Source organism: Schistocerca gregaria, chromosome X (genome assembly GCF_023897955.1).
Source record: "Schistocerca gregaria isolate iqSchGreg1 chromosome X, iqSchGreg1.2, whole genome shotgun sequence".
Classification (NCBI taxonomy): domain Eukaryota; kingdom Metazoa; phylum Arthropoda; class Insecta; order Orthoptera; family Acrididae; genus Schistocerca; species Schistocerca gregaria.
This window is the reverse complement of record NC_064931.1, coordinates 153,202,140-153,225,362: the sequence shown is the minus strand read 5'-3', so window position 1 is coordinate 153,225,362 and position 23,223 is coordinate 153,202,140. Positions and strand designations below refer to the sequence as shown.

Genomic DNA, 23,223 nt, shown 5'->3' with positions numbered 1-23,223 from the left:
TCGAGCCTCGGTCCGGCACACAGTTATAATCTGCCAGAAACTTTCAAAACTGGACATGCTTTATGGGTTTGAAACAGATACCGATGTACGGAACTTGGATTACTGGGTTTTGACGTTCTTCGTCAGCCGTTACAGGAAGCAGATGGCGCTTCAGACGCAGTCTCACGGGCCCTACTCTGACGGCTAGCACAATCTAGAGAGAAATTCCGGTTTCATACTTCTACACCTGGTACAGTCAGTGATTGGCTAAGCCACCCCTCTTCTCAGCCCGCTCGCCCTTGTCGTTGCAAGCTACTAAACTGCATAATTCTTTCTCATTTCTACCTTACGTTGTTCGTATATCATGCTCAAAGTAGGAACAATATAGCAGTAAAACATTTAATTAACGAAGTCATGTGCTCAGTTTTAGGTACGCCCTGGAGCGACAAAGAGATATTGTTGAATTCATTAATGATATTCTCACGTGCAGAACACGTAAATTTTTAAACGTTTTAGGTAGCTTTTGATGTGAGACTATTAGTTCATCGCAGTTCAGCAGCTATCAGCTGCATCAAAGTACCTATCCATCTCCAACCTTTCAGGGTTGCGCACAATGTAACAGATTAGTTCCTGTAGTCTTTAAATATTTACACCATAAGCAATGGACGTGTTTGCTAGTCCTAACAAAAACAAACTGCTCTTTAAATATCAGTTGGTAATTTTTATTCTGATTTTATGACACGTCCTGGTTACGTCTTTCGCTGTATGCGTGGTATCGGAGATTGTGATCACGATGCGGGGGAAAATAAACACACACTTGTGCCTGTTCTCTTGTGATAAACGTCGTATCTATTTTTCTCCGCTCGCCTCATTTTATGTGAGACATATTCCATTTTACGTAGTAAAGGGAATCAGCCCAACTCATATACTGAAACTATGGTAGAAGCTCTAGAAATTATTTGACTAATGTCACACAGGACACCATAAACATAAAATAAATATTTCATGATGAAGACATAACGGCTAAAAGCAAGCTGGATTTACATGTACATGTAAATAAGCAATACTTTTTGTATGTGGTCACGTAACACGACAAAACTATATCTTATCCGCGCTGGATTAGCCGAACGGATTACGGCGCTGCAGTCATGGACTGTGCGGCTGGTCTCGGCGGAGGTTCGAGCCCTCTCTCGGACGTGGACGTGGGCGTGGGCGTGTGTGTGTGTGTGTGTGTGTGTGTGTGTGTGTGTGTGTGTGTGTGTGTGTGTGTGTGTGTGTGTGTGTGTTTGTCCTTAGAATAATGTACGTTAAGTAGAGTGTTAGCTTATGGACTGATGACTTAAGCAGTTAAGTCCCGCAACATTTCACACACTATAGCTTAGAAAATATCGCGTTGGAAACAAAGCCTCAAGATGATACTTTAATATAAGGAAACAGAGAATTCAGACACTCAACAATATTTTATTGGGGTACAGCAGGAACCCCGTATAGTTTCTTTGATGAGTTTTTTACCAATTTCTTCTTTCGTCCAGTGGATGATACATCAGATGTGCAACTATACAGGGTGGTCAAAACAGTCTATAAAACCTTTATGGGTTATGCTGAGAAGTAACTGTTAAGAACAGAATTCGATAATTCGCGCCGCTTCCTAAGTAATTAGTACTGAAGTTAGCCAATCAGGCCGTTGCGCGCCCATATTCACGCGGCCCGCCAGATACAATTACGGTCAGTGGCTCTCATAGCGCAAATGATAGCATAAGAGACAGCCCAGCCTTTGACTCGGGTTCTATCCCAACTACCGCACCATGTCCAGTTTTTGTATCACTCTCTTGTTTGGTTAAAGAACCCAAACGAGAAAACGTCTGGCGTGCCGCTTGAATTTGCGCGCCCAACGGCCTGGTTGATTAACTTAAATGCTAATTAACTCGGAAAAGGTGTGACATATCGAATTTCTTTAACAAATATTTCTCAGCCCAACCTATCCATACAAGCTTTTCAGACTGCTGCTGAGCACACTGTTTAGTGCAGATGAGTGTACTCAATGCTTGGAGGAGACATTCTGTGGTGTTTTAGTGTTGTACTGACTGATGTATGAAACTGTAACAATGATCGTAAAAATCAAACAATAAAAGACTAGAAATTAGTTTTTGTAGTTGTTAGTCAGTGATCAATAACCATTAAATTTTTCACTTAGACTCACTTCTTGATAGATAGCGCAGACAATTTTTTTGTATCCATTAAGTGGCCATTTCCAATATTTGGTGTCTAACAGTGTTTAAGAAACGATACAGCCAGACAGATACAAAAATGGGAGCCGTATCACAGACGCGCCAGTGAATCCACAGTTCGTTTCTGTTGCCGCAAAACACGAATACTCATTTTCTCTGTAAAGATGTACCACACTGACCCCACCAAAGCTATTTACTGAAACATTTTCTTTGAATGTATTGTGAAGAAAAGATGAATGATTTTTATTCTGTCCCTAACAGTAACACGAAAAAAATTTGAATTTAAGAAATGTTTCTGCTGCCGACGTGGCGCGTAATTAATTAGGTTTAGGAGGACACATGTAGTAAAAGATGTCAGTGTCACGAGATAAAGATCAGATGGCCATATTCTCACAAAAATCCACGTGATAAGAGCAGCTGACACGAGTTTTAGTTCCTTGTTTCGTCATAATTGACCAGTACTACGATTTTAATCTGGAGAATTCAGCTCAGATGACATGTTGATTCAGTAAATTGCTACCATGTATGTGGTGTATTCAGAGAATCAGTCCGGCAGCGATGAGCATTAGTTACTGAACTCTGCAACGGGCACAGGTGGTGCACTTTAAAGGAATAAGGATTAGTGAAACTTCATGAAACATTAAAACTGTGTGCCGAACCGAGACTCCTACCTTCCAAATTTTACAGAAGCTCTCCTGCAAACCTTCCAGAACTAGCACTCCTGAAAGAAAGGATTATGCGGAGACATGGCTTAGCCACAGTCTAGATACTGGCAGGAGTAAAGCTGTGAGGGCGGGGCGTGAGTCGTGCTTGGGTAGCTCAGTTGGTCGAGTCTCGGGCCGGCACACAGTTTTAATCTGCCAAAAAGTTTCATATCAGCACACACTTCACTGCAGAGTGAAAATCTCATTCTGGAATAAGGATTAGTGTTAAATATCCTTCCAATAGTGAAGTAAGGTTGTGCAGTGGTTAACACGACAGACTTGCATTCGGGAAGATGACGGTTCAAACCCACGTCCAGTCATCCTGATTTCGGTTTTCCGTGACTTCCCTAAATCGCTTCAGGCAAATGCCGGAACGGTTCCTGGTTCCTTTGAAATGGCAAGGCTGACAACCTTCCCCATCCCTCCCTAATCCGATGGTACAGATGAGCTATCTGTTTGGTCCCCTCCCCCAAAAAACCACCCAACCACGTGCTTAACATCGTGCTGGTTCACCTTATGAATGCAATACAGCCGGCCGGACTGGCCGAGCGGTTCTAGGCGCTACAATCTGGAACCGCGCGACCGCTACGGTCGCAGGTTCGAATCCTGCCTCGGGCATGGACGTGTGCGCTGTCCTTAGGTTAAATAGGTTTAAGTAGTTCTAAGGGACTGATGACCTCAGAAGTTAAGTCGCATAGTGCTCAGAGCCATTTGAAACATTTTTGAATGCAATACAGCAGCAGTTCTGCCTGGCATGGATTCGACAAGTCGCTGGCAGATTTCAGCGGTATGTGACACCAGATGTCTATGTACGGGTCAATCAGTTCCGGTGGACTAAAGACCGGCGGTTTGTGCATGCGGAGTTGACACCCGACTGTGTCCCAGATGTGTTCCATCGGATTCAGATCAGGCGAATTTGGTGGCCAAGGCACACCTTCCTTAGCAGGACGCGTGCCTGCAACTCGTGCAAGGGGCATTCAGTATCACGTTAGCCAGTGGGCGTAATGTTCTAGTTCATTAGAGTACGTTCAGAATGGGGATACACAACATACGTTAAGTGCTGTTTGAACAATTACATCGCAGTCTGCACATCATCCGAATGGTTCAGATGGCTCTGAGCACTATAGCACTTAACATCTATGGTCATCAGTCCCCTAGAACTTAGAACTACTTAAACCTAACTAATCTAAGGACATCACACACATCCATGCCCTAGGCAGGATTCGAACCTGCGACCGTAGCAGTCGCGCGGCTCCGGACTGAGCGCCTAGAACCGCTAGACCACCGCGGCCAGCACGCATCATCCGACCACGACTTGCATCGTAAATATACCAATACGACCTCCACTTGTTTCAGCTACAGCGAGCATATCTCCCAAGTGAGGTGGGACCATGCGTCTACCTTAAGGTCCATTCTGCTCAGTCATCCTATGAAATTAGCGACTTTTACTACTTTTTTTGGAAACACTAATGAAGCATTCATTATGACATTAATGAGAAATGATTGTGGGGACGTGTAGTGATGATAGACGACTGGGAGGATGTGGAGAGTCAAGAGAGAGGAAAGGGGAAAGCGGAGGGGGGGGGGAGGGGGGAAAGCATCCTCTGCCTGTCTTTAAAACTAGTTTCTTGCTCGCAGCTTCACCACCGTATGCATATGACGCATATATTTCGTGCTGGCAACTGTTTCATTCTCTGCTCTTTTACGCCACACGACTTCAAGGAGGACGGTAGCTGTATCCGAGATATTGAGCCGTATGGCACCATCTTTGGCCCGGAAAAACGCTGACAAAATTAATGGCTTGCTGCAGTGGTCATTGTTTCGACTTTGTAGACGTACTGAAAACCACATAATAAACAGATTGTGCTTCACTCTTTTAAAGTATTCCAAGTCAACTAATTACAGGAAAGGAAAACAATATTTTGTTTCGGGTATTTCTACATGTCACCCATTCTCATCGTCATCCCCACCCGTAGTGGTAGAACGGCCTATTTATACAAATAACGGCTCACGTATATACAAATTTTGGTTGCAATACCTTTAGATGTTCCCGAGTTATATTTTTATGGCATCTCCTATTCATCCCCACCCCCCAACCCCCCTCCCGACCGAGGGAATTAGAACAAGACGTAGAATAGGGGGGAGGGGTGGCGATCCAAAAGCTTCCCTTCGAAGGCCATACATTCCAGAATTGGTATGCTGATCAGGCAAAATCGCCATGAGAAGGGAGACAATATTCCACCGACGCACCAGGTTGAAGATATACGAGTAATAAAATAGCGTATCGTGATGCGTAAAGAAGTCCATAACTGCCTACTGCACGTCCTCATATTACAGGAATCGTCGTCCCTTCAAGGCCTTTTTTTAAACGATCGAAAGCTTGATAATCGCATGGAGTGTGTGTCTCCCAGTTTATTGGCGTAATGATTACGTAATTTACGTACTATAAAGCCCTACAGCCGGCCGCGGTGGCCGAGTGGTTCTAGGCGCTTCAGTCCGGAACCGTACGACTGCTACGGTCGCAGGTTCGAATCCTGCCTCGGGCATGGATGTGTGTGATGTCCTTAGGTTAGTTAGGTTTAAGTAGTTCTAAGTTGTAGGGGACTGATGACCTCAGATGTTAAGTCCTGTAGTGGTCAGAACCATTTGAAGCAAAGCCCTATAGACTACAAGACGCGCCTTAATTTTTAAGCAATTTTTTTGAAAATAAGGTTTTTGCCATTTTAGTTATTAGACTGCAAAGCCAGAATAAAAAAAACTCTTAGTTTATAGAACCGAACTGACCTTTAAAATCCCTGAAAATCGTCATCTTAATCTTCTTCTTCTTCTCCTTCTTCTACTACTACTACTACTACTACTACTACCACCACCGCTATTTCTACTACTTCTTCCTCTTCCCCTTCCTCTTCGTTGTCCTTTTCATATATAAGATACGCCATCGAGAGCGTTACTTATGCCGCACTTCTTGAAAGATTTAATAATAATGTGTTCTCTCCCTCTAGACAACGACTGTTCTATCCACTGGCCTACTTGTTTGATTGTAGGTCGTCTTATAGCTCCCATCGGCGTGAGTTCATGTTGGGCTTCATCCATCATCCATTTGTTCCATTCGTCTCTCATACACACTGTAAATGGTTTATTTATCGAGACTCAAAGACATTGCAATTATGAAGTAAGTCCTCCGGGAATAACAACAAGCTCTCATTCTCTTTCACAGAATTTTCCAAATGAGTACTAAACTACTAGCACAAAAAGAGAACTCTTCTTCTATAAAAGACCTTTCCACACTGTTAATCCATAATTTCATACTAGCTTCGTCCATCCAACCATGTCATGTACGTGAACAACAACATCTGGTGGTATTTTAGAAGGTTTTAGTTTTGTTTTGTGCTTTAAAATTATCATTGGGTTAAGTTTAGTACTGTCAGCACAACAGGAAAGGACAACCTTGTAATGCAGTTTTTCATGTCCCCTTACTTTTATAGTTACAGTTTCAGCACCTGTCATGGCAACAGTTTTGTTACTCGGCACATAAAATGCAAGAGAAATTTCATCCATATTCGCTATCTGACTTGGTTCCACAATAATTTTCTTTCGATGCTGAATAATAAAGCAATAGAAAGATAAAACACTATTTGATCAAAAGTATCCCGACGCCTCGCTGAAAATGACTTACAAGTTCGTGGCGCCCTCCATCGGTAATGCTGGAATCCAATATGGTGTCAGCCCACCATTAGCCTTGACTCCAGCTTCCACTCTCGCAGGCATACGTTCAGTCAGGTGCTATAAGCTTTCTTAGAAAATGGAAGCCCATTCTTCACGGGGTGCTGCACTGAGGAGAGGTATCGAAGTCGGTCTGGGAGGCCTGGCACGAAGTCGGCGTTCCAAAATATCCTAAAGGTGTTCTATAGAATTCAGGTCAGGACTGTGTGCAGGCCAGTCCATTACAGGGATGTTACTGTCATGTAACCACTCCGCTACAGACCGTGCATTTAGAACAGGTGCTCGCTCGTGTTGAAAGATACATTCACCATCCCCGAATTGCTCTTCAACAGCGGGAAGCAAGAACGTGCTTAAAACATCAGTGTAGGCCTGTGCTGTGATAGTGCTACGTGAAACAACAAGGAGGTGCTAGCCCCCTCCACGGAAAAACACGACCACATCAGAACATCACCGCCTCCGAATTTTACTGTTGGCACTACACACGCTGGCAGATGACGTTCACCGGGCATTCACCATACCCACACCTTGCCATCGGATCGCCACATTGTGTACCGTGATTCGTCACTCCACACAACGTTTTTCCACAGTTCAATCGTCCAATGTTTACGCTTCTTACACCAAGCGAGGCGTCGTTTGGCATTTACTGGCATGATTTGTGGCTTATGAGCAGCAGCTCGACCATGAAATCAAAGTTTTCTCACCTCCTGCCTAACTGTCGAAGTACTTGCAGTAGATTCTGATGCAGTTTGGAATTCCTGTGTGATGGTCTGGGTAGATGTCTGCCTTTAACACATTACGACCCTCTTCAACTGTCGGCGGTCTCTGTCAGTCAATAGACGAGGTCCGCCTGAACACTTTTGTGTTGCACGTGTCCGTTCACGTGTCCACTATCACATCGGAAACAGTGGACCTAGGTATGTTTAGCAGTGTGGAAATCTCGCTTACAGTCGTATGACACAAATGTCACCCAATCACCTGTCCACGTTCTAAGTCCTTGAGTTCCGAGGAGCGTCCCTTTGTGCTCTCTCACGATGTCTAATGACTACTGAGGTCGCTGAAATGGAATACGTGGCAGTAGGTGGCAGCAAAATGCACCTATATGAAAAACGTATGTTTTTAGGAGTGTCCGGATACTTTTGATCACCTAGTGTATATACTCTTCATGCTCTTGTGGCATTTTTTGAGATATTGTGGTTTCGGTTCGCATGCTAAGTCCATGGCCCTTCATAAACCTGCAGTAACAACCAACTCCACCCTTTAAGTTTGTTAAGTTCTACTGTAGCGCTAGCTCACGGGCGTGTATTTGAATCGTTTTCATATGAATTCCAGTGCCATTTTAATGGAGGGAGTGCCGAAATGTCGCTCAGCTGCTGTGTTTCCATGATCTTCTGCATATGCTATTACTTTCAATCTATAGCCTGCATCTTATGAATACCTTTTACTTTTTTCGACTACGTAATTTGCTAATAACGAAAACATTGTACTGGTGCCGATAACACACATCACTTGCAGATCTAGTTCACTAGCAGCGTAGACTGCAATGAGCCATCATAGGCTAGGCAGTGTTCTGGGTTTGTGATGACGGGGTGGAAGGATGACATTGTTAGCAATTTTCTGAACCCCAGCAACTCATTTTCGTCACATCAGTGCACCGGTGCTGCCAATGAATCAAATGTTGCAACATAGAGATATGTTTCCCGCGGTATCGAATATGTGGCCATTTTTAATACTGACAGGAATTTTTAATCAAACGCTGAACATTTTTATATTATTTTGAGTATAAGATGTACTTGGATATTGCGACAATTTTTCGAAGAAAAAGGTGTGTCTTACAGTCCGTGAAATACGATAAGCTGGCCGCTCAGGTCGACTGGAGTCTTGTGTCATACCGCGACAGGCACGGAACTTCGCGTGGTTTCCGACAGACATGCTGCCCTACACACGTACTTCATTTTCCGATGGTTGTCTACCGGTATTTGTACTTTGGCAAGCAAGGAAAGAAAAACCGTGTGTTGGTCCTGTTTGGACGCATTTGGAAATAACTTAGCCATAGTACACATTTCTGCATTTACCGCACACACGTCGGAAAGGCATGTATGGCACACTAATATCTTGCCTAAATGCCAATCTTATACAGGGTTTCTCTCCCATGGGTTGTCAGGCACATTTTCTGTGGTGTTCTGGAAGATACCTGCAGTTTCGTTTTTGTAATGTGTAGCTGGGACCAGCCCAAACCAAGGCGTGATGAGCAGAATTTGTTTGGGCTGACTCTAGGTACACATCGCACAAACTAAACTGCAAATATATGCCGAAACACTAAAGAAAATGTGCCTGAAGACTCTTCGCAGAGACACCCTTATAGTTATAGAAATACCAACACAAATACATTTTCTAACGTACAGAGTGACAATTATTGAACTATATGAAATAAAATAGTCGTAACTTCTGAACAGATTGCGTTAAGGACGTTCAAACTACTCTGTTGGCCGTGGGGCATGATGGGAATTAGTATCTGTAGTATGGTTTGGTTTAGCGACGCAGCCCACTTTCAATTGGACGGATTGGTCAATAAGCAAAACTAGCGCGTTTAAAGGACTGAGAATGTGTTTCGCGGTCCAGAAGTCTCTTCACCCTCAACAAGTGACAGTGTGTGATGTCCAGTCACGGAATAACTGGTGCGATATTCCTTGATGGCACGGAGTGCTTGGGTAGCTCAGGTGGTAGAGCACTTGCCCGCGAAAGGCAAAGTTCCCGAGTTCGAGTCTCAGTCCAGCATACAGTTTTAATCTGTCTGAAAGTTTCATATCAGTGCACACTCCACTGCAGAGTGAAAATCCCATTCCCATTTACGTCATACTACCTATTTATGTATGCCCTAATTATTCTTGACCCGCCAGGGTAGCCGAGAGCACTAATCGCTACTTCCTGGACTCGGGTAGGCGCGCCGGCCCTGAATCGAATAAGCCCGGCGGATTAACGACGAGGGCCGGTCTGCCGGCAAGCGTGGATGTGGTTTTTAGGGGGTTTTCCACATCCCGCTAGGTGAATACCGGGCTGGTCCCCACTTTCCGCCTCAGTTACACGACTCACAGACACTTCAACAGAACACGTTCGCGCCATTTCATGACTTACACTAGACACGGACATGGACAGCTGTGGTACACTACTTACGTCATGGGGGGGTGGGGGGGGGGGGTTGGGAGTATCGGCAGGAAGGGCATCCGGTCACTCTCTGAAACTAACACTGCCAAATCCGTAATAACACGGCCGATCCCGACCTGCTGCGGGACAAAGGTCAAAAGGAAGAAAAATTCCTTGATGGCACAGTGATTTTAATTACCTGTTTTGTCCTCCGATTATGAACCATTCTGTTGGCAACCACCTAGATAGGGAGGAAGGATAATCACGATGAAATAAGAAGAATCAGGGCTCGCACAGAAAAAAATTAAGTGCTAATTTTTTCCGCGCGCCGTTCGAGAGCGCAAAGGTGGTTCACTGAACCTTCTGCCAGGCACTTTAGTGTGAATAGCAGAGTAGATGTAGACTACAGAACGGTACGTGAAGGCTTTAGAAGATGATTTTATCCACATTATCCCTAGTGATCCGGGCTTCGATAAGATGTGGTTCATGCAAGACAGAGCTCGACCCCATCGAACCAGGAGTGTGTGTCATGTCCTGCAGGAGTTTGTGGACGGCATTCTGAATCCGGTGTACCCAGAGGCCACTGGCAAGAGCCTCGATTGGCCGCCATATTCTCCGGATTTGAACACATGCGACTCCTTTTTGTGGGCCTGTGCTAAGGACAAGGTGTGCAGCAATAACTCAAAACCCATTGCTGAGCTGAAAACAGCCACTCACGACGTCATCGACAGCATCGATGTTCCGATATTTCAGCGGGTCATGCAGAATTTCACTGTTCGTCTGCACTACATCATCACCAATGATGGCAAGCATATCGAACATGTCCTAACCTAAATGCAAATGTCTGTAGTGACTATTACATGTTGAATAAAGTGTGTGCACGCCGTAGTTTGTAACTAATTTGCGTTTTTTCCCTATGTTTCAATAATTGTCACTGTGTTCTATTATTGAAAAAATGTTGCTTGTGTGAGCGGTAGGTTAATCTGAGATGTATCCTTTACCCTGTGGCTCCTGCAAGATACAATTTCCACCCTCACACTACTACAAAAGTCAGACAGACGCTCCTAACGTTCTAAAGAGAAAAACTTTCAGCCATAAATAACTTCTGGAGTCGTCCGCTGTAAGGAAATGATACAAAAATTCACAAAATTTCTTACGTAACTAGTGGGATACTTGGGTACTGGAGTAGTGCTAGTTAGTGTAAGAAAAACATGAAACTCACGAAAATTATTATTTATTTCTGCAAAAATTCTGAGACAATCACAATAGCACTTTTAGTTATGAACTTAACCAGTTATTTCCGGGTTCTTTTCGAAATGTGAAGTTACCTCTTAAGGATAGGATTCGTTAATGAAATTTCTATACAAAGTTTGAGATTGTTATTGACATGGCAGAATGGCTGAGAGCCACGCCTACTCAACTTGAATAATTATCCGTTAGAATGTTGCTAGGTATGGTCGCGTGTGAAATGCAGTGAAGTGTATTTATTGTTGTGGAGGATATATGGGGCTCGCAAGAGCTGTAGCGCACAATACAGTAAGCTGCGATGACTGTTGTCTGGGTCGCTCGCTGCTGACAAATGAGATAACTCTCGTTCTATCTGGATTGACCTTCGCCAAGCAAACTCTCCCAACGCCTTGATGAACTCAAGGACTCCTATTCGATCCTAGTCTAACTGTTGGCGTGGTACACCGGTCAGATAACCAGTCCACCATGATGCCACTCAAAAATTCGCTCACAGGCTTTTAACTATAACTCTATCCGTTCACACCGCACAATAAGTGTGGCAGCCAACACAGTGAACAACACTTAATCGCAAGGACTCAGTATAGAGTCGCACTCCGATTCGCTCACGACAGAGGTGCTCTCCCAGTGAAGTACTGAGGAGAGACTTGTTCCTCGATCTTTGAGTACACGTACGACCGCGCACGCTCTCATTACGTGTTCTCGCTCCAAGAGCGACAACGGAAGAGTCCCCTCTCCACGCCAGACGTGAAGGGGTATATCTTTCGGTGTCTTCCATTACTCCTTCAGCTCAAGGCGTCACAAATATCGTCTGCCAATCAGCATTGCTCTTCTAAAACGGGAGAATGACTTTTCGTTTAAGGCGACCAATCCGGAAATCTGTAGCATCGGCGTTTGGCGTTTGCAGTCTCCCTGTGAAAATCTCTGAAACTGCGTGCTATATTTGTAAAGAATGCGTAGGCTGGGTGCTCCCACACAATCTAGCGAAATTTGCTTTTAAGCCGAACACGGGGTCGTCCTTTCACTCAGGCAAATGCTGTCTGCTTTACGGGCGGTCACCGGCCAACGTCGATAGGTTGGGACCAGCCTCCTGGCGTGCGGTTGCAGTCCCGAACTAAAAGCCCCTGCGACTGTCGTGTCTGGTATGTATGTGTGTACGCCAGCCACGAGTATTTCAATCACGGTGTGCATACTTGTTATTTGTATATCGTTTACATGAATTCATACAACACTGACCTTATCTTATCGAGTTTGGATTCGAATGAAGCGTCTTGATGTGCGGAATATGATTGTGAGGGACGAATATGTAAGCAATGAAGGTCAGGAGACCGCGACGTCTTACACTTGTTAGGTTGATCTTGCTATTTATAAGTTGTGAAATACGATACTGCGAATATACAGATGATAATAACGACAGCAGAATGATGGTAGCAACACAGGCGTGCGACTTTGAAGGGAGCGAAGTGTACTCACGACGGCGGCCTCCAGGTCGGACCCTCCGCGCTGCGAGGGGTCCTTATGGCGCTTGCGGGCGTCCAGCAAGATGCCGTCTGGCACGGCGATGCCCTCCTTGTTGAGCCTGTTCAGCACCAGCCGGTCAGCCCGGAAAGCCCCCGACGGAATCTTGCCTCCGGTGTGCGGCAACACCTGCTCCCGGAAGATCTGCCGCTTCGTCTGCCAACAAGAATTTTGAAAATATGTATTACTTCGAGCACTGCGAGCGATACGCGTAACATTATCGAGAAGGGAAATTAGCAGATCGCACGATACCCACTCGTCTTCTGTTATAAAAAGCGGAATGAAGGTCAGCGTTTAAAGTCTCGTTGACGACGAGATCATTAGAGAGAGTGCACGGGCATGGACTGGGGCAGGATATACAAATTGAAATTTAATCTTCGTAATCGAACGGCTGTTTGAACCGCCATCCTCGCGTATGCAAGTCCATCATTTTAAACACTGCGCTACCTCGTTCGGTATACAGGGTGGTCCATTGATAGTGACCGGGCCAAATACCTCACGAAATAAGCGTCAAAAGAAAAACTACAAAGAACGAAACTCGTCTAGCTTGAAGGGGGAAACCAGATGGAGCTATAGTTGGCCGGCTAGATGGCGCTGCCATAGGTAAAACGGATACCAACAGCGTTTTTTAAAATAGGAACCCCCATTTTTTATTACATATTCGTTCAGTACGTAAAGAAATATAATTGTTTCAGTTGGACCACTTTTTTCGTTTTGTGATAGATCGCGCTGTAATAGTCACGTACATATGGCTTACAATTTTAGACGAACAGTTGGTAACAGGTAGGTTTTTTAAATTAAAATACAGAACGTAGGTACGTTTGAACATTTTATTTCGGTTCTTCCAATGTGATACATGTACCTTTGAGAAATACCATTCCTGTCAGATCCTGTGAACGTGCGGGCCATGATATGGTGCTTCGACGACCAATACACCTGTCATGAAATATGCTATTCAATACCGCTTCAACAGCGCGCGAGCTATGTGCCGGACGTCCATCATGTTGGAAGTACATAGCCATTCTGTCATGTAGTGAAACATCTTGTAGCAACATCGGTAGAACGTTACGTAGGAAATCAGCATACATTACAGCATTTAGATTGGCATCGATAAAATGGGGGCCAATTTTCCTCCTTCCTCCCATAATGCCGCACCATAAATTAACCCGTCGAGGTCGCTGCTGTTCCACTTGTCGCAGCCATCGTGGATTTTCCGTTGCCCAATACTGTATATTATGCCGGTTTACGTTACTGCTGTTGGTGAATGACGTTTCGTCGCTAAATAGAACGCGTGCAAAAAATTTGTCATCGTCCCGCAATTTCTCTTGTGCCCAATGGACGAACTGTACACGACGCTCAAAGTCGTCGCCATGCAATTCCTGGGGCATAGAAATATGGTACGGGTGCAATCGATGTTGATGTAGCATTCTCAACACCGACGGTGTCTAAACATTCATATTTCTTTACGTACTATACGAATATGAAATAAAAAATGGGGGTTCCTATTTTAGAAAAACGCAGTTGATATCCGTTTGACAAATGGCAGCGTCATCTGGCGGGCTAACCATAGCGCCATTTGATTTCCCCCTTCAAGCTAGATGAGCTTCGTTCTTTGTAGTTTTTTCGTTTGATGCTTATTTCGTGAGATATTTGGCCCGGTCACTATTAATGGACCACCCTGTATACTGAAGGAAGGTCATGACTTTACTCTTTTGCAAATATGTGCATTGTCCCATAAAAGGTGGATTATTTTCTATTTCCAGTTTTTTCTCACAAACTGTTACATCCTATTTGTCTTTTACCACTGCTTAGATCGATGTTTCGTTTCTGACATTAAGTTGTGAGCTTACACATCATCCACAGTGCACAAAATTCGTTGGATTGCTTATGTAGCGATCCAAATATTGCTGAGAAATCCGTTTCCACGATTTCTTTTCGGCAAAGTTCAACAAATACGTCACCCTTTTTATACAAAACTTGATCAATTTTTTTAATGTAAAGTGTACCACACTCTTTCGTCTGAAGTATTTAAGGGACTTTTTGTAGCATATCTAACAAAGTTACATTTTGCGCATCGTCAATATTTACATTTGCGGATGGAATTATGTAGTGTCTTTCATGTGAAACATCTTCGAGAGAAGTCATGACTGAATTCAAACATTCACATCTCAACGGTTGAAAAGATATAGAGAAGACTCCTTCTAAACCTTCACCAGCGTAGGATAAGTTTCCTTTGTCAATAATTTTATGGCAACGTAATAGTCCAGTTTACCTACGTGAACCAAACACTCACAACATTCCCACTTTAATAAACCATATAATCACAATTATTACCCCTATTAAGTTTATATTTGATAACATATCTAATGCAGTATGGAGTAGTACAACTTTAAAAATAACAGACTTTAAATTCGTCTTTGTGCATGGACAAGACAATTTCTTATTTAACTAACCAATAGGTACAAGAGAATCCGTAAGAAATCAGCCATGCAAAGTATGGTAGATTTGATGTACACAACTGCTAACATCTCATAATTTCTCACCGATTGCCTAGTAAACATGTCGGTTTTTCTAGGTTGCAGGGACGTTGAAGGGTAAAAACAGGGATTCAGTCTCAAACGATACAGGTCAAATACAGGAGAAGGAAAAACATGAAAATCATTGGTATTGTAGTTGTAAACGGTCGTAGCTGTGTTGGGAAAAAACCTGAGCTCCAAGCGCTCAAAAAAGCATTGAAGTCGGAATAGTTACAGGCACTGATACCCGGCTAAAGCCGAAGCTTGTACCGAGAACACAACGGTGTTCATTTCGGGGTGTTGTGTATGTTGCTGTTAGAAGTAGTTCATATTGTAGTAAAATTGAAGGACATAGTTGCTGCGAGTTAGTAACGGTAGAGGTTACACTCACCAAACATGATTAATTAATAATTGGTTCCTTTTACCGACGCCCTGACTCACATGATCTGGTTGCCGAGGGTTCAAGAAAAATCTGAATCCTATTTCGAATATGTTCCCGGGTCATACATTTATAGTTGGAGGTGACTGCAATCCATCCTCGGTATACTGGCAAAAATACATGTTTACACTCGGTAGGTAGACATAAAACATCCTCCGAATTTGTACTGCATGCATTGTCCGAAAATTACTTTGAGCAGTTAGCTGCCGCCCGGTGTGGCCGAGCGGTTCTAGGCGCGTCAGTCTGGAACCGCGCGTCCGCTATGGCCACAGGTTCGAATCCTGCCTCGGGCATGGATGTGTGTGATGTCCTTAGGTTAGTTAGGTTTAAGTAGTTCTAAGTTCTAGGGGATTGATGACCTCAGATGTTAAGTCCCATAGGTCTCAGAGCCATTTAGCAGTTAGCTCCGTAGGTCACATGAAGTGTCAATGATTGTGGTAGAATACTGGACCTCTTTTCAAAGTCTCGAGCAAACAGAGAATGTCATGGCAGATGCAGGGATTAGAGACCACAAGATCACTGTAGCGAGACTGAACACCGTAACATCCAAATTCACCAAAATAAACGCAAAATATACATATTTAAAAAGTAGATAAAATTCACATGACGCCATCGTGCCGATGATACAGCTCCATATTTAACAATCAACCATTCGCTCCGTATCTAAGGATGGAAAGTCCACAGGTCATACCAATACACAAGAAGGGACATGGAAGACCGGTATCACTGACATCAATTTGTAGTAAGATTTTGGAGCGTATACTGTGTTAGGACATTATGGAATACCTCGAAGAAAACGATCGAGTGACACATTAAGCGCGGGTTCAGCAAATGTAGTTCTTGTGAAACACAACTCACCCTTTACGCACGCGAAGTAATGAGTGCTACCGACAGCGGATCACGTTTACCATTTCATAAAGTCAATCGGAAGGTCAACACAAATGACAAAATGATTTAGACAAAATATCTGAATGGAGCAAAAAGTAACAATATATCATAAGCAGTAAAAAAATGTAAGGTCCTCCACAAGAGTGCCAAAAAGAAACCGCCACATTTCGGTTACACGATATATAACACAACTTAAAGGTTGTCGATTCAACTAAATACCTAGGGATTACAATTAAGAACAACTTCAATTGTAACCATCATATAGGAAATGTTGCCGGCCGTTGTGACAGAGCGGTTCTAGGCGCTACAGTCTGGAACCGCGCGACCGCTACGGTCGCAGGTTCGAATCCTGCCTCGGGCATGGATGTGTGTGATGTCCTTAGGTTAGTTAGGTTTAAGTAGTTCTAAGTTCTAGGGGACTGATGACCTCAGAAGTTACGTCCCATAGTGCTCAGAACCATTTGAATCATTAGGAAATGTTGTAGAGAAGGAGAACCAAAAACTGTGTTTTATTGACAAAACACTTAGAAAGTGCAACAATGTACTAAAGAAACTACCTACGGTACGCTTTTCCGTCATCTTCTAGAGTATTACTTGATCCTTACTAGATACGACTGACTGAGGACATCGAAAAGGTTCAGAGAAAGGCAGCTTGTTTTGTTTCACAGCTAAATACAGAAGAGACTGTCAAGGATATGATACACGAGCTGAGGTGGCACACATTAAAACATCGGTGTTTTTCGTTGCGGCGAGGTGTTTCACAAAATTTCGATCACCAAATGCGAAAATATTTTGTTGACCCCCACCCACATAGGGAGAAACAACCATCGTAATAAAATAAGAGATGTCATAGCTCGCACCGAAAAATTTGAGTGTTCATTTTTCACACTTGCTATCCGAGAGTGGAGCTGTTGAGATATAGTCTGTAAGTTGTTCTGTAAACCCAACCACACGGATGTGAATTGCAGAGGACAGATATAGATTTATATGTGATAAGGTGGTAAATGCGCTGTGACAACAGCCTTGCCACTAAGATTAGCTGTTAGTATTTCACTATAGACATCAGCAAGTCTCATTCTATAAGACACATGATTTTCAACTGTTATCAAATGTTGACAAAATATGCATATAATTTTATTAAAAAATAAAACATTGTAGGTAATCCAATGTTTCAAACAGATAAAACATTACTATTATTAATCACGCAGCAAAATACATCTTTGTGACACATAATTTGTCTAAAACCTTGATTTATTATCTAGAACCCTTTCTGAAATATTAGTGGTGTCTGGATCATTTGTGTACACAAAAATGCCTGGCCGTGTAGGAAAAGAACGTTTGTTCTCTTATCCTCTTCCATTTAGAGAAATGGGTTAGGCGCAAATGCGCCTTTAATAACGGTATTGTCGAAGTGATGTAATGCCTTAAGCTACGCTAAGCAAACAGTCGTTCTGCAAGCGTAACACAGACATGTTGTAACAGGTCTGTCAGCAATCGAACTGCCATTACTTTGATGAAGAAATTGTAGCGCAAATAGTCGGAACAATGTCATTTGGGTTCGCATAGTTCAGTGATTACTGCCATCAGTTTCGTGAGGGTTAATAGAGTAATCAATCGGACGATTCCGTGATAGTTTCTGGGTAGTATATTTCTAGCGACAATCAGCTGCCCTTCTCGATCGGCGTCTAACAGGCACTTGTCACTCACGTAAAAGCGTGCTCGGTTTCGCTCCCCGAAAGCAAGTGATAATGATCGCCTGTCAGCCAACTGTCGACGGTTTTGTAACAGGCTCAAGTGAAATTCCGGTCTGCAGCTGCATCAGCGGCCGTAATTGTGCGACGTATCTTGGAGCATCAGCGTCTGATTGGCACTATTGAGGAGTTCCGGGTACGGCGGACGGAAGAGAGTTACGCCACGACAGATGCGGACCAGGATCAGACGTAAACGTTTCGCAATCCAGTTCTCTCTGCCGCCTCTTTCCCTTTCGCTCTAATTCCCCACCAAACGCCAAATCATTGTTGCACGAGCCTCCGTCGCGGCTTGTAGTTTAATGCGCTTAGCTGGGGGGAAGTGTAGCTTAACCTGTAGCAAAATACGAGTACAGCAGTAACAGTACATACACTCCTGGAAATGGAAAAAAGAACACATTGACACCGGTGTGTCAGACCCACCATACTTGCTCCGGACACTGCGAGAGGGCTGTACAAGCAATGATCACACGCACGGCACAACGGACACACCAGGAACCGCGGTGTTGGCCGTCGAATGGCGCTAGCTGCGCAGCATTTGTGCACCGCCGCCGTCAGTGTCAGCCAGTTTGCCGTGGCATACGGAGCTCCATCGCAGTCTTTAACACTGGTAGCATGCCGCGACAGCGTGGACGTGAACCGTATGTGCAGTTGACGGACTTTGAGCGAGGGCGTATAGTGGGCATGCGGGAGGCCGGGTGGACGTACCGCCGAATTGCTCAACACGTGGGGCGTGAGGTCTCCACAGTACACCGATGTTGTCGCCAGTGGTCGGCGGAAGGTGCACGTGCCCGTCGACCTGGGGCCGGACCGCAGCGACTCACGGATGCACGCCAAGACCGTAGGATCCTACGCAGTGCCGTAGGGGACCGCACCGCCACTTCCAAGCAAATTAGGGACACTGTTGCTCCTGGGGTATCGGCGAGGACCATTCGCAACTGTCTCCATGAAGCTGGGCTACGGTCCCGCACACCGTTAGGCCGTCTTCCGCTCACGCCCCAACATCGTGCAGCCCGCCTCCAGTGGTGTCGCGACAGGCGTGAATGGAGGGACGAATGGAGACGTGTCGTCTTCAGCGATGAGAGTCCCTTCTGCCTTGGTGCCAATGATGGTCGTATGCGTGTTTGGTGCCGTGCAGGTGAGCGCCACAATCAGGACTGCATACGACCGCGGCACACAGGGCCAACACCCGGCATCATGGTGTGGGGAGCGATCTCCTACACTGGCCGTACACCTCTGTTGATCGTCGAGGGGACACTGAATAGTGCACGATATATCCAAACCGTCATCGAACCCATCGTTCTACCATTCCTAGACCGGCAAGGGAACTTGCTGTTCCAACAGGACAATGCACGTCCGCATGTATCCCGTGCCACCCAACGTGCTCTAGAAGGTGTAAGTCAACTACCCTGGCCAGCAAGATCTCCGGATCTGTCCCCCATTGAGCATGTTTGGGACTGGATGAAGCGTCGTCTCACGCGGTCTGCACGTCCAGCACGAACGCTGGTCCAACTGAGACGCCAGGTGGAAATGGCATGGCAAGCCGTTCCACAGGACTACATCCAGCATTTCTACGATCGTCTCCAAGGGAGAATAGCAGCCTGGATTGCTGCGAAAGGTGGATATACACTGTACTAGTGCCGACATTGTGCATGCTCTGTTGCCTGTGTCTATGTGCCTGTGGTTCTGTCAGTGTGATCATGTGATGTATCTGACCCCAGGAATGTGTCAATAAAGTTTCCCCTTCCTGGGACAATGAATTCACGCTGTTCTTATTTCAATTTCCAGGAGTGTATTTTAGGAGTTGACAGTATGGAGTAATTCGAATAAAACATTTCATATTACATGTGTCGAATTTTTATTGACTATGGAGATACAGGTGGTTACAGAGGGAAGTTCTTTTCTCACGCGACTATCACTTTTGTTTTGCAATTCAAGTTGTGAAGTTATGTTTGAGTTTACATAACTGAATTTTTCAATTGTGATCGTCATTTTTTAGACAGTTCTATTGTATCCTTTAAGAATTCTGCACGTAGTCCTTCAACAGACACACGCAGAATTTCAACACTTATCTGAGTTCCACATACAACAATATGGCAGGCATTACGTACTTACGTATGCAAGGCCTCTATCCTTTTCATTTCCAGCGGATTTAGTACCTTCGAGAAAGAAATGAGAGTAGACTATTGAACTCTTGTTGACTAATTGCAGATCACCGAGTAATACAGTTTACTGACGAAGCTTCTTCCAGTTGTGGAGGTATCAATAACACTCGTAATCCCCATTTGTGGTCTGATGAAAGTCTACATGTCTTTGTGTAAACATATTTTCAAGAAGGCTCCTCTGTACATGTGTGATGTATGCGGACAGTCAGTGGAACAAAAAAAAGTGGTTCAAATGGCTCTGAGCACTATGGGACTTAACATCTGTGGTCGTCAGGCCCCTAGAACTTAGAACTACTTAAACCTAACTAACCTAAGGACATCACACACATCCATGCCCGAGGCAGGATTCGAACCTGCGACCGTAGCTGTCCCGCTGTTCCGGACTGAGCTTCAGCGGAAAAGACTTGGTGTGTTACCGCATTGTATCACAGGACCACGTCATAACACTTTCTTTAAAACGAACTTCTAGCATTATTGGAAAAGGTCCTTATGAGGGTGAGTATGATCCTCCACCACGACGGAGCCCCTGCACATTATAGTCCTGAAGTGGCACATTATAGTCCTGAAGTGGCACATTGTCTAAATCTAAAATTCCCAGGAAGATGAATCGGCAGTAAAGCTCATGTATTTTGGCCACCATGGTACCTGGAACTTACGTATTTTGATTATTGCCTGTGGGGAGGGTTGAAAGAGGAAGACTACATAGAAAAAGTAAATATAACAAAAGAACCGATTATTGACAAACTGCCTATTTGCGGTCTCAGGTTCTTCGGCCGACGTTCGTCTGATGATCTTACTGACGTTTCGCCAGCACGAGTGGCTGCCATTGTCAAAGCTTCACCCTCCATTACCGGTGGTGAACTGGCAATGGAGAGTGAAGCTTTGACAATGCCAGCCACTCGTGCTGGCGAAACGTAAGTAAAATCATCAGACGAACGTCGGCCGAAGAACCCGAGACAGAAGCAAACAGGCAGTTTGTCAACAACTGGCCACGAAACCCTTAATAATGTAGAACCGATTATGATTAGTGAATAGTGATGTCCTAATAAAAAGACGCTAGGACAGTCTCAGAAAAGATGCACGTTGCGTTTTCCAGAAAATTCGAAAGTGCATTGAAGTCGGAGGTAGAATTCAGGAAAATCAACTTCAACTTAATTATCTGCCTTTGGTTAACACTTTGTGTGAGTAATTGTTTCGGTTACATTCTAACCATTAAAATTTGTCGCTCGTTATACACTCCTGGAAATTGAAATAAGAACACCGTGAATTCATTGTCCCAGGAAGGGGAAACTTTATTGACACATTCCTGGGGTCAGATACATCACATGATCACACTGACAGAACCACAGGCACATAGACACAGGCAACAGAGCATGCTCAATGTCGGCACTAGTACAGTGTATATCCACCTTTCGCAGCAATGCAGGCTGCTATTCTCCCATGGAGACGATCGTAGAAATGCTGGATGTAGTCCTGTGGAACGGCTTGCCATGCCATTTCCACCTGGCGCCTCAGTTGGACCAGCGTTCGTGCTGGACGTGCAGACCGCGTGAGACGACGCTTCATCCAGTCCCAAACATGCTCAATGGGGGACAGATCCGGAGATCTTGCTGGCCAGGGAAGTTGACTTACACCTTCTAGAGCACGTTGGGTGCCACGGGATACATGCGGACGTGCATTGTCCTGTTGGAACAGCAAGTTCCCTTGCCGGTCTAGGAATGGTAGAACGATGGGTTCGATGACGGTTTGGATGTACCGTGCACTATTCAGTGTCCCCTCGACGATCAACAGAGGTGTACGGCCAGTGTAGGAGATCGCTCCCCACACCATAATGCCGGGTGTTGGCCCTGTGTGCCTCGGTCTTATGCAGTCCTGATTGTGGCGCTCACCTGCACGGCGCCAAACACGCATACGACCATCATTGGCACCAAGGCAGAAGCGACTCTCATCGCTGAAGACGACACGTCTCCATTCGTCCCTCCATTCACGCCTGTGGCGACACCACTGGAGGCGGGCTGCACGATGTTGGGGCGTGAGCGGAAGACGGCCTAAGGGTGTGCGGGACCGTAGCCCAGCTTCATGGAGACGGTTGCGAATGGTCCTCGCCGATACCCCAGGAGCAATAGTGTCCCTAATTTGCTTGGAAGTGTCGGTGCGGTCCCCTACGGCACTGCGTAGGATCCTACGGTCTTGGCGTGCATCCGTGCGTCGCTGCGGTCCGGTCCCAGGTCGACGGGCACGTGCACCTTCCGCCGACCACTGGCGACAACATCGATGTACTGTGGAGACCTCACGCCCCACGTGTTGAGCAATTCGGCGGTACGTCCACCCGGCCTCCCGCATGCCCACTATACGCCCTCGCTCAAAGTCCGTCAACTGCACATACGGTTCACGTCCACGCTGTCGCAGCATGCTACCAGTGTTAAAGACTGCGATGGAGCTCCGTATGCCACGGCAAACTGGCTGACACTGACGGCGGCGGTGCACAAATACTGCGCAGCTAGCGCCATTCGACGGCCAACACCGCGGTTCCTGGTGTGTCCGCTGTGCCGTGCGTGTGATCATTGCTTGTGCAGCCCTCTCGCAGTGTCCGGAGCAAGTATGGTGGGTCTGACACACCGGTGTCAATGTGTTCTTTTTTCCATTTCCAGGAGTGTATTATATGTTTTATTCGAATTTATCTATACTACCATCTCTAAAAATACTTTTCCTCCTGAAGTACTCTGTATACGAGCGTTAGCTCTCTCGTAAGAAAAGATAAATTACGTGTAATCAACTACTATACTGTTATTTTTAAGACAACTGTAACTGGACAAAAAATGGAAATATTCTCTCTCTCACCAGATTGCTTAAGTAACAAATATTTCAAATCAGCTTACGTAGTCACCGATTAAATAGACCTTCTAAAAGAAGTATGGTGTTTATACGA

At 45.0% G+C, this 23,223-nt stretch overlaps 1 protein-coding gene across 1 annotated transcript in view; it reads right to left on the bottom strand.

Moving 5' to 3' along the window:
* The window catches only part of LOC126299413 (uncharacterized), a 376,709-nt gene that overhangs the window by 121,950 nt on the left and 231,536 nt on the right, over positions 1 to 23,223 (bottom strand). Inside the window, exon 2 of the mRNA XM_049991307.1 lies at positions 12,494 to 12,694. Within this exon, the coding sequence (XP_049847264.1) occupies positions 12,494 to 12,694 (201 nt within the window). The remainder of the gene's footprint in view (positions 1 to 12,493; positions 12,695 to 23,223) is intronic.